This window comes from Poecilia latipinna, unplaced genomic scaffold (assembly GCF_001443285.1).
Source record: "Poecilia latipinna isolate Pla-1442-1.1 unplaced genomic scaffold, P_latipinna-1.0 Scaffold1026, whole genome shotgun sequence".
NCBI classification, from domain to species: Eukaryota; Metazoa; Chordata; class Actinopteri; order Cyprinodontiformes; family Poeciliidae; genus Poecilia; species Poecilia latipinna.
Window position 1 is genome coordinate 27256 of NW_015113642.1, and position 12570 is coordinate 39825.

Genomic DNA, 12570 nt, shown 5'->3' on the forward strand with positions numbered 1-12570 from the left:
TAGGCAGAATAATTTTCTGAGACTTTATTTCAAGTGATTTTAACACATCATCATCATGATCATCATCATAATATTTCATGATTCTTAAACTCTTTTTCTTTGGCCAAGACAAGCAAAAAGATATTTTTTCTTAAACATAATGCCGACCTCGGTACAGAAAAACACATCACAGCATGTGTAATTTATGCTGAGCTCATCAGAAGTGACCCGTTTCAAACACACTTCATTCATTCTCTAAAGTTTCCCAAAACAGTCTGAGAGCAGCCGTTGGAGTCTGAGCAGCAGCTGAGAAGTGATAATCCTTTTTACGACATTATCTCCTGCCGAGCAGGCGGCCGTTGGACGGGTGACATCAGAACTCTGCGGTCCAGGTCCGAGACGATTCAGAGGATCATGGCCAGCCAGCCGGCCATCATGGCCACGCCGCCCACGGGAGCCACTTTGCCCAGGCTGGGGTCTCCGGTCAGAGCCTGGTGGTACAGCGGGCCGCAGAACATGCCCATCCCCGCCAGGAGGATGGTACCAGCCTGAAAAATAGACCCGTTTTCAGAAGTTATTGAACGATAATATTGTCGTTTTGAGACCATTTTCATGTAAGGTAATGGGTAAAGGAATACATTCTCCCAAATATTGTGATAAAACTTTAAGTTTATATCGCCATCCATACTCTGTACTCACCAAAAGAGGTTTCCCACAGTGTGCAGCACCCAGCAGGGCCAGGCTGTGGTAGAAGTGGTATTTGTTGGCAGTTTCATAGAGCTGAGACATAAAAACAACATTTAAAACAGTGATGAAAAGAGATCAGATGATCTCATACACGTAAAGACAAAAATTTGTATTAAAGCAACAAATAATAATAAAAAGTATGCAACACAGTAAATGCATACCATTATTCTGTAGTCATCCGGGTCTTTGTTTTTGAAGCCTAAAATGACATCAGGAATCACTTTTAGTTGAACTATTACTACTATGGAGGCGAGTCACCTAGATTACAAAATAATGTCATTTACACGAATAATCCACTGATTGGTACATTTTCAAGAAGCCGATGAGTGTATAGTCCTAACATACATTGACAGGAGTAAAGATTTTTAAATTCCAATAATCAGAGCATGTAAAAAAGAAGGAAAAATATATAATAGTCTGTTTTGCGGTCGGAGACTGGAATGGCTGGCATTAAAATGACAGCCCTTCTTGCTTTTTGTAAATGTAACATTAAATAAAATCACTTTATAAAACATCTAAGTGGTATTTTCTTACCGTGAGCTCCGTAAGCCCCCGCTCCCACCGCAGCAGTCCCGGACAGAGCCGCTAACCTTCGGACCAAAACAGACGCCATGTTTTACTCCCAGTGGCAGTGATGGCGTTGCTGCCTTCACTGACCCTAAGTAATCTCCAATGTCTGCGCTGCCTTCATTTCAATTAACCGTTTCGTAGTTTAATATAATGGAGCTACAGAGTTAAACGATTTTAAAATGAAATCAGCACATCGTAAAGCTTAATAGGAGCTATTTTACTTATAATTTGAACAATTTTCTGATGCCAACTCCTACTTACCAAATCTATCTAATAAGCAAGCAAACGCAACGGCACTAGGTGCTGTAATGTGAGCCAAAATGGCGGCTCAGATGCCACAGTTTCAACGCACAGGGTGAAACTAAGATCCTTTTCTTGAAGAGAAAATAGATTTTTATTTAGTCTTTCAAATAAAGATTCTGTATACATATACTGTCCTTAACCTATACACTTCCAAACTGAAAGCTGCAAAAGAAACTATGTTAAAAAAAACATAAAATAAAAATATTTAAGAGGAAAATAAATATAAAATAATACCAAATAAAATAATGATAGTAAACACAAATACAAAACGGAATACACAGCAACAGAAACCAAAACAATAACAAAGAAATAAAACAGAATAGAAAACACAGCAAAAGCAGTTTTTAACATTTGTAAATATCTACCAATGTTGAAATCTAATGATGGAGAAAATATATTTTCTAAAACTCTATAGTTTAATGATTACACAGCTTTATTCGATTTTAAGTTATTCTTAGTAACATTCAACAACATTTCTGAAGTGTAAATGGTACCTAAAATACTTTTATTTTATCGATAAATGGTTCAAATACAGGAGTTTTTAGGCACAATTTTATTCTCTGATCCATTCCACACAGTGATGTATTAAGTGCAACACTTAAATCCCTAATAAAGTGGATTTAAAATGTTGAATTTTTTTGTAGATGTAACTACAAAGCTTGAAGCCCAGCTGAGTTCCCACCAACAGGGGGAGCTATATTACTTCCTCACTGGGGAAGTTTAAGCCTGTGAGCATGAAGGGGGAAGAGGGACTCCTTCCAATTATCATATTGAAATTACAGTGGGTCACACTGCATTACCGGAGCCACTAAACCACAGTTCCCATCAAGCCTCGTCCTTTGCTGACTTTGACACAGAATTACCACAATGCATGCAATTAACACATTTTAATGACCATGTTGCTAATTAAATTTAAGCCGTACGAGTCACAAGCTGTCGTTGCCGACTGTGCGTTGGACCTGTTGTCAGGCAGGTCTTGTTAAATGGAGGTTCTGTTTGGCATTGGGTGGTTGGTCACTCTCAGGTCCGTTTCGTTCAGTTCGGGTCAGGAGGGACCTCAAGGACGGCAATAAAACATGATTTTTACATCTTGTTTCCAGAGACACGTAGCAAATTATGTGAAATCCCTGCAGCCGTGTTCAGGGAGATTCCTTCAAGAGCATCCATCCATCTCACTTCAGATTGCCCGGCCGTCTGTCTTCCTCCCGGCTCTCCAGTGACTCCAGAGTGTTTGAGCCGAGGTGTCTGCATGTACGTGTCCAATCTCCTCAGATCGTTTGGCCTGTCTTCCAGTGATTGAGCTTCGCAAAGCGGACACACACAAGACTCATGGGGGAAAAAAAAAAACTTAATGTTGTTATTAATCCTCACTTTTGTTTAAGAAAATGGATAAACTACACACATTAGTGGTAAAAATTTAAACGAAAATGTCAATTCTTTTTCAGGGTGGAGTTTTAAAAGAACTGGAGTTGATTATGACTTAATACTTCACAGCTTTTCTCAGCAGAAATGTGGAGATTACTTTTTTGCACTGACTCAACATTTAGGAATAGTTGATATATTGCCAGTCTTGGTGAGGTTGGGGTCATCCCACAACCTTAAAATTAACCTATTATGCCTCTTTGAACAGGTTAGGACAGGTTATTGGCCTACACAAAACATGTTCATTATATTTTTTGCACAAAATCATTCTTAAATAATGAGATTTCACCTGGTTAGTTCTGCCTATATGGTGAGCTCCTTTCAGAATTAGCTGTTTTAGAGCGCTGTCACTTTTATGCAAATTAGCTGATGCTGGCCACGCCCCCCAACTCAACATTTAGCCTCGCACATGAAAATAATGGATGCCAACAGCTGCACAATTATGTAACCGTAAATCTTTGAAAGGCAGAACTAGAGCCTCCCGCACAATCAACAAGAATGCAGTTTCTGGATGGTAAGTCAACAACAAAACACTTGTCTTTTCCAGCAGCCATTGTACAGCACATAGAGCGGTAAAACCAGCTGAACAAACATGCTGGAACTCAGATTGGGTTGCTAGGTGACAGACTGGGCTTAGTCTTGGTTGCTAGGTAACATGTGACTCAACAATTGGGGGATTTTTGTCATTTTCAAGTCACTAAAAAACAACAGTTTTTTTTAAAGCACTTTTAGATGTTTTTAGAAGCAGTTGAGACTAAAATGGAAGTACAAAAATGTTCAGAGTGTGAATTTTCCACAATAGAGCCTCTATTATTTATTTCATTTAGTTAAGCTGATTTAGAGCAATTCTGCAAACAGTGTACCAAATTCCTCCATTTAAAGACTTGTTGCTAGTTATTACCAACTCTTGACCAGTTGTTGCTGGTTTAGGGAACAATTACTTTTACACAGTTTGGTTTAAGCAGCAATTTTCCACTGATAAATGAAATAATAATTTGAAAAACAAGAAATATACAAGTGTGACAAAAAAAAGCAAAAGCATAAGAAATATAGGAGTGCTTACCCCAGAATCGAACTGCCCAATATGCAAAAGCTTAAAATAATAAATGAAAAGTAAGCTACAGAAAATCTTGCAGTTTTATATCCACTGCCTCTAAATAAACTATTTCATACTTTCTCTGTTGTATCCATTCAGAAACAGAGGTTTTTGCTTCCTTTTCATCTATTTCAGTACTTATCAACCGTATATACACACCAGGATTCACACTTTCTTTCAATATATTGTATAATATTATTATAATACAGAGTTGTTTTGATCCAATTTTCCTGCCTTGTTAGCGGTATAGATTTCTTCTCAGTCGAAAACAAATAAAGTGGAAACTGGCTGCCTCTTCAGCATGGAAATAAAGCTGCGACTTTGTTTTTCCCTCTGCAGGTAACAACAAAGATTGAAACACCACAGCAAGACCCCGAAGACGTTATTATTTCAAGAAACAAGCTGTACCTTGAGTGATGCTGTCTGAAATAGGAGGCCTGCATTGTATTACTGTCGGAAATGTCAGAAGTGTCATCCATTTCCTCTGCTGTGGCACTCAGAGATCCAGGAAATCAGGTCTGCTATTCCTCCGAGCAAGGACTCTTTTCAGCGCTGAAAGCCTCCCCTGCTCCCTTCCACGGGTCCTTAAAAGGAGCCAGTATGTCTAAAAATCCTCCCTTAACCTTGATGTGTTTTGATGGTCGCAGGCTTTCGCTGCCTTCAGCTCGCTCTGAGAGAGCCGCAGACTCAGACAGCTATTTATCTTTTCGGGTGATTTCACGTCTTGGAGATGTTTGGTCGCAGAATGTGCGGACAATGTCTGGGTTTTCTATGTTATGCCTCTGTGTCATTACATCGCTTTCAGCAAAGAGCAGCAGAGAGAGAGAGAAGAGCCATGGTTTGTCGAGTGGCATCTAGTCTTGGAGTCCAGACCATTGTTTGCCAAGAGAGACAACACCAGTCACCGACGTTACGTCGGCTGGAAGAGTGGCACGCTCGAACACCCGCACCCAGCTAATTAAAGGGTTCTTTTCTCTATTTCAGAGGAGCAATTATGACACAGTCCTTTGACTTCAGTTAATTTATTAATTTACAAACTGATCCAAAACATACAAGATTGAGTTTTTTTCTTAGAATTGTATCTTTAATCTCAAAATTCTGAGAAAAAGTCAGAATTCTGAGAAAAAAAGTGAGAATTCTAAGATCAAAGTCAGAATTCTGAGAAAAACAGTCAGAATTCTAAGATCAAAGTTAGAATTCTGAGGTCAAAGTAAGAATTCCGAGAAAAAGTGAGATTTCTAAGAAAAATTAGAATTCTGAGAAATAAGTCAAATCAGATGTATAAAAAAGTCAAAATGTGATGAAAAAAGTCAGAATTTAGATTTTTTAAAAATTCAGAATTCTGAGATCAATGTCGAAACTCTGTGATTAAGGTCAGTATTCTGAGAAAAAAAATCTTAATTATTTTTTGCTTTTCAGTGGCCCTAATTCTCTTCCATCTGTGCGGATGAACCATCTAAACAACAAAAAACTTTTCCCGTAAAACCTAAAACAGTCTCCATTTGGTTAAAGCCGAAGTAGCTGTCAGTTTGACTCCCTCATAAAAATTTTCTTATTGATTCTCTAAACTTTATTTACTCTGAGTGGCGTCTACTGAAGGCAAGATACTGGCTACACTTTGCTACTCGACACTGCTTCCTCCCAAAACATTATAAAAAAAATAAATAAATAAACCAAACTACAGTATTCTGTTCCAGTTCAAACATCTTCAGCAACCTGATCATTTTGGTAGGAAACCAAACTGTTTCAAATACCAAAGTAATTCTTTTTTAAGCCTATACAAACGACTAATCAATTCAAAAGATATTAGGTCATCCTTTTTCTTTACTGTCTAATTGTTTATACAGCAACTAACACTCAGCCATGCACTTGCTTACAGTGTCTAATACCCACTGAGACACACTCAGTTATGCACACAAAGCAGCAGATACAGCAGGCGAGCATAATTAGCAGACTCGTTAGCTCATCTGCATGTCTCTTCAAAGCAGATTGATGCAAATGGGAAGGATTTAGCCATTAGGCCAAAATATATCCTAGTTTGAAGGACTCATCAACACCAAGACGGTTTGGTTACCCATTGGGTTTGTGGTTTAGTGATTAAGCAAAGGAGGAATGCTTTTGTTTACTTACATATTCAATCAAATTGTGTTAACAGAGTATACAGTATTTATATTCTAAAGGAGAGTTTCAGTAGGAAAATGCAGCAAAAAACGACTTTACTCAGATGTTTACTTCTGTGTTTCTTTGCTGATATCCAAACAAAGTTAAAATCCTGTTAATGAGCCTCATTTAGCTTTGAGAAATATTTATTTTATTATCAGTACAAGCCATGTTTTTATTTTAGTTTAGTAATTCAGTTCCAAGTCAAATTAGCTGGTTAATAAAACTGAAAACGAAGCAAAATATCTCCAGTTTTAACTTTATGTTTCCATCTTTCATTTCTTATTATTTTTTCGGTGTGGGAGGGATTTTTCATTTGTTGTTTATTTAAGATAGATGTGTCACAGTTTTTTAAAATCTCTTTTTATTATGAAAAATGCAAAAACAATTCGAATTGTAATAAAATACAAAATATTTTAATGAAACCTACTAACCTGGTTTGTACACTGAAAGAGTTTGTAAACCAGTTTAGACGGATTCCAGGTTACAAGAACATGACTGTGTTGTTGCTAAAGTTTTCCAGTTGAATAGCTTTTTAATTTGTGTATCACCATCAACAGTCTGGTGAAATAAATCTTATTCTTGACTCGCAGTCTCTGACATGCTGCAGAAGAAACTGGAAACATTATTTTGTGTAACTTTTTGAGTTTAGGAACAAGAATAAACACCATAACGCTAATTTAATAACAATGTGGTGACTGGCAGAGTAAGTACACATAGTAACATACACGACTAGCTAGCAGATAAAATTAGCTAGGCTAATTTTGCTAGTTCGGCTAAATTAGCTTAGCTAATAGCCATGTACTGATAACTACAGTAAATATCACTGATATTGATCTTGGTATTACACAAAAGTGGATAGAGTACTAAAACTGTAATCAAGTAATAGTTGTAGTGTTGTAAAGTTAATGTAATATTCTTTGTATGTTAGGAACAAGGTGAAAGCTAGTTGTGGCTTGTTTACTGTTGTCATAGCAACTCCATAGCAACGGTGGAGTTACAAAGTACCCAGATGTGTGACGTCACATGAGAACTACTTACAGCAGAGAAAAAGCTAATTTTGAGGCATTCAACTTGGATTTTGGTCCTCGGTGTAAAAAGTTTGGACACCCCCGATCTAGAGCAGACATTCCCAGTGTTGATCAAGTTTTGCTCTAATTTTGTGTTTGATGAAAAAGCTTCTTAATCAGAGTTGTTACGCAACACGAAGCTCTCATCACCGGGAGGCAGTGGCGTGACTCAGGTCGGCCGTCTCTTTCACCTCACCTCGTTTATTCTTTCCGATCTTCAGGCTTTCATGAGTGCGCTTTCACGCCTCTAATGAGTCCCCTTCTGAATGCTTGTTTTCCCAACAATGCTTTGCCATTCCGCGGCGGCGCCGCCCGTGATGGACAGGCCACTGCCAGGAGGTAGATTCAAGGCAGCGAGGACGAGAAAAGACAGCGAACGAGATGGATGTTTGTGCCCGTAGGTTCGATATGATGAAGCTTTTAATATTCTAACGAGGCAAATGTCGGCTAAAAAGGTGAACAGCATCTCTCCCCTCCCCTCCACATCAGCCTGAGAGCCATCAGAGGAGTTAATTAACAGGTCTGGTTTTGGTTTGGCTGGAAGGAGGAAGACTTGTGATTGGAAGTTAAGCCCTGCTGTCCACCGAGGCGCTGGACAGCTCCAATTAGCAGGGAGGAATATAAATAGGGGCTTCTTCAGGGTACAACTACTTTTCTTTCTTATTTGCTTGAAAAAGAGAAGGGAAAGCGCAACGGGAGCCTCATGGCTTGTCGTATTCGCAGAGGGAGGCTGAAAATGGGGGATGCTTTTATTCTTTCTGCTTAAAAGAAGCATCAGAGCAACATCTTAACAATGCATGCGTCGGTAAACCCAGCCTGCTGATTTCTTATTTGGTTTTGCTTTGCTCAGACAGCCAGATGGAAGGGGGAAAAAGCAATTTGTAGCGCAGTAGAAATAAAGACAGGCAAATCCAACACTGCTGGTTAATTTTAAAACCAGTATACGTGCATATTTTACTTGAAAGGAATGTGATTTTATCTTTTTTCTTTATAGGCTCTCACAAAGCAAAGCTACTGTTTTTTGCCACCCATTTTGACATGCTGCATGTTATTGTTTAAATCTGGAAACTTCACACATGACATGCCTTCCATAGCCTAAGAACAGGTAGACCCACTCCATTAACTAAATGAAACCTGGAGATGGATATTATTAATTCAGCTCAGTGCACCACAGAAGAGGGAAAAATAACGCAGAAAAACCATTGAAGAATAATTCAAAACTACCGGTATTCTTACCTTTTCTCTCTCTACGCGCAGACCCGTTACCATAGCAACCGACTGACAACAGCTCCACTGGTGTATCAGGATTCAACAGTGAAAGAAACGCAAACATTTCCCCGCACAAAGAAGAGCAGGACATTCAATCCGCTACAGAAGCATGTTTTCAGGTTTTACGTGTTTTTTATTTATTTTGCGATTAATTCTAAGTGATCGTTTGAACACAGCGGTGGTAGACTAGCTAATTTAAACACCTGCTCTATTGATGAATTGGTTTGTCGCCTTTTTTTTAAACTAAAACTCACCAAATTCTGCAGCACTAGATATATTAAGATTATCAAAGTCAGGCTAGCGTAGCAGACCTACTTCCCTCTCCCTCTCTGTCTGTCTCTCTCATTATTTTTACTAACGACCTGTGGAATGTAATACCATTGGACTTTATTATCTAGTTATGCTAGCTTCCGTCTTCCTCCCTCAAGTCCTGATACTTGATCTGAACTTAACAAGCTCTTCACTTTTTCAAAAACTGAATCTTTCATGAAGTTTTCTGATGAGTAGCTCTTCATAAATGGAGCTGAAACAATATTTAAATTCAGCTAAAGAAACCTCGATTTGGACTGCAGGAAAAGAGTCATGAACTTGTGAAACACTCTGAAGTTCTTGTTTAGTCGAATTACATCAAGTAGTTCCTCACTGCGGCCCTCTGCCGTGTTGGAAAATTACATTTTTACAGCTTTCCACAGCTACTACTCTTAAGTCTGGTAAAACTTCACAACCTTTTTAGTGTTACTCAAGGACAACAGCAGCAAGGAGCATTATTCTTTCCTTTAAATCAATGCAGTCTTGCACACACAGAGACCGATTTTCTGTAAATGTATCTCCTACAGTTGTGGAAAGTGGAAAAAAAAAGATGAGATAGAAATCATTTTAAATAATTGTGGCGAAAAGAAAAGGAGCAGATATCTGAAAGTGGGAGATTTCTCGGTCAGACTGTATAGGAAACCATTTATGAGACAAAAGCAGAGAATTTCTTACCTGAACCACCATTTGTGGATATACAAGAGTAATACCTAATTCAGCCTCACAGCCAAGAAACGTCTTTTTCACTGTACTTTTATACTACGTCCTCATGAGAAAAAAGTATTTTCTCCTCTTAAACATTTACATTTGTGTGTTTTTTTTCACATTTTAAGATCACATAATTCGGCAAATGTTACAAATAGACAAAGATTATCTTCGTAAGTACAATAAAACCTTTTCAACTTATGATTTAATTGAATAGGGGAAAAAAACCTTCCCAAACCAACTTGGTCCCTTTAAGAAGCTCCTGCTCTTTCTGAAACCGCCTTCAGAAAGTCATCACAACATGGCTCCTCTATTAACCCTTTAACAACTGAGAAGCAGCTCAGGTAATGAGCTCAGGAGGTGTTTGCTAATTGCTACTGGCTAGTCTGAAGGAGCTGAGTGATGGAAGGATGCTCTGTGAGGAAGAAGCTCTAAAACTTGGAGATTCCAGCTCAGAGGAGCAGCTGTTCCTCGAAGGCGGAGCTAGGACCCACCAGCCGTTTTTCTTTACAGCTGAATGGTTGCCATGGAGATTAAAGTATTTCCCAAACATTCATGAGAGAATCGAATCAAAGCCACAACTCTCCAAATATGTTTCTGATGATAGAAAAACATTATAACATGACATGAAGCTAAAACAAAACACTTTTACATAACACTTCCCTTTTAACTGACTTCCACATAAACGGTAGTTTCTACCTTAGCCCACTAGATGGCACTAGACCCGACAGAGAGGCTCTTTAAACCTGAGAAAGTCCTCATTCTCTGCAGCCTGCTCTGTGTCTGAAATGTGCTGAATTGTTCAAATATTCACTTTAACATCATCCCACTGCTTATCCTTTCACTTGGCTCCCCAGAAAGCCGTTATGCGCTCATTCTGCACTTTTGTTTTAATTCTCATTCGGATCCATTTTATCCACAAGCGAACATTAGGGTTTCTAATCACCTAATCTAATGATTTTGTTCTACACACGATGAGCAAACAATTGCTTTAGGATGAATGCCATCCATCTGGAACATAGACGTTCCCCGTGACGGAGATTGTGGAGATGTCTGCCACCTGGATTAACTTCCCACAGGAGCCCCCTCCGCTCTAATTATGTTGATCCACCCTCACTTGTTTTGCTGCGTCTCCATTCGTTCTTTCGCTCGCAGCGAGCTGCAACAAACACCACTGAAATGCGAACGGCGCGCGAATTAAATACATCAAAACGGATTACACCCAGCAAAATGTCAAGCAAGGATGAGCCTGCCTAATAACCTGTAAAATTGTGTCTCTTTTCTGCTTATTATTCATAATGGAGTGTGCAGAGGAACACACAGTCGTGCCTGCAGGACAGCTCAGCTCACACTGGTGTTTGCGCCTCCGCGTTTATTAGAGGCAAAGTGCTGATTTCACACGCATCGCTGTGGCTCATCACAATGTTTTATTTCCCAACGAAAGTCATTATTTCAGTTTAGCCGGTTCCACCCGGAATAAGACAATTATCATTACTAACATAATCATCTCTGAAAGAAACCCTAGATTGGTTGGCTAATTACTCTGCATCTGTGGGAATGTGCCTTTAAATAACAGCCGCTTTACTTCCTGTAATAACCAGATAATTACTTGGATGGAAACTCATGAAGAACTTTGAGAATAAAATTAATCCAACAGGTTTGTTCTTACGTTGTCTAAATACAGATTATGATTAAATTATGAAAGAAATTTGTGTCACATCACAAACCCACCACTCTCAGTTCTGACAAACATCCAAACAAACTTCTCTACAGAAGGAAATCGCTATTAGTTGTGCTTTGTTTTTATTAGCTTCCTTCGTCGTAATAAAACTTTTTTGATGCTACTTTTAAGTTTTATTGCTGAATAAATTTTAAAATTGACGTCCATTATTATTTCCATAAACAGTGTGACACTGTGTGATGTCAGCGTTCTTCTTCTGCACACTAGTTTGAAACTAGTAGATTGTGTCTCCTTTTTGCCCTTAATTAATGTATGATAAACAGTTATTCATGATTTCTAAAATATTTAGAGATTAATTAATAACATACCTATGAGCTATTAGTTATTTAGGATTTCAGCCTAATTAACATGTTAATAATGATTATAAACGAGTATTTGAACCCAGACCAGTAACCAAACATTAAAAAAATGTTAATTCAGAGGAAGAACTTTATCTCAAATATCCACAGTATGCACTGACGGGACATGTGGCTCTGCAATCAGCTGAGTCGTGAATACAAAGGCTTCCCCAATGCTCAGATGGGTGTGCTAAAAGCAGATGTTGCTCCAGTTAAATGGCTGACTGTGTGTGGCACGCGATGGGAACCTCAGCATCTGCAGCTAATCTGTGAAGGCTCCCCGCTGCTTCAGATGAGAGAGGAGGGATCCCATCCCCGACCCCACGAGGCAGAAGCTGCTCTGAAGAGCAAAGATAAAGGAGAAGTGAATGGAGGGAGCGGACTTAACCGTCCTGACAGAGCAGAGAGGAGGATTTCTGAGGAAGCCTGGGAAAGAGCCAAGCATTAGAAACCAAACAACAAAAAAAGGTATATGTGGCTGCCAAGGTGAAAAATGAAGCAAAGGAAAGATGGTGGAGGGATTTCAGGAGAGCAAAAGTAGAGATAAGATGATGGATGAGTAAAAAACCAAAAGGTTTCTATTGTTCCTGATACAAATCCACCGACTCTTTGTGGTTTTAAGCTGCTTCCTGCATTTAAAGTCTTCAATCGATTCTGCTTTTATGCTTTATACATTTATTCTTCAGGAATGTTAGGTGTTAAATGTATTTCTACAAAGGCGTATTTGGGGCATTGTAAGTAGAAAAACGAAAAAAGTAAAGAAGTAAACTTCTACCTAGAAACTCGAATTTTGAGATTAAAATTTTGTAGAAAAAACCCCCAGGAAATTTCTGAGCTTAAAAAGTCAAAAATTTGCAAGAA

At 38.7% G+C, this 12570-nt stretch overlaps 1 protein-coding gene across 1 annotated transcript; it reads right to left on the reverse strand.

The window, feature by feature from the left end:
• On the reverse strand, nt 1-1374 carry tmem256 (transmembrane protein 256). Its single transcript, XM_015051041.1, has 4 exons — nt 1261-1374; nt 888-925; nt 679-759; nt 1-527 (listed from the first exon to the last, which is right to left on the reverse strand). Exons 1-4 carry the CDS (start codon nt 1337-1339, stop codon nt 384-386), a joined length of 342 nt encoding a protein of 113 aa, XP_014906527.1. The 5' UTR covers nt 1340-1374; the 3' UTR covers nt 1-383.
• Nucleotides 1375-12570: the final 11196 nt, after the last annotated feature.

Excerpts from the sequence above, each read along its gene's own strand:
- tmem256 (XM_015051041.1), bottom strand. The coding sequence starts at position 1,339 with ATGGCGTCTGTTTTGGTCCGAAGGTTAGCGGCTCTGTCCGGGACTGCT. Across the intron at positions 926-1,260 it reads GGGGGCTTACGGAGCTCACG|GCTTCAAAAACAAAGACCCG; the intron begins GTAAGAAAATAC and ends ATGTCATTTTAG. Across the intron at positions 760-887 it reads CGGATGACTACAGAATAATG|CTCTATGAAACTGCCAACAA; the intron begins GTATGCATTTAC and ends TTTATGTCTCAG.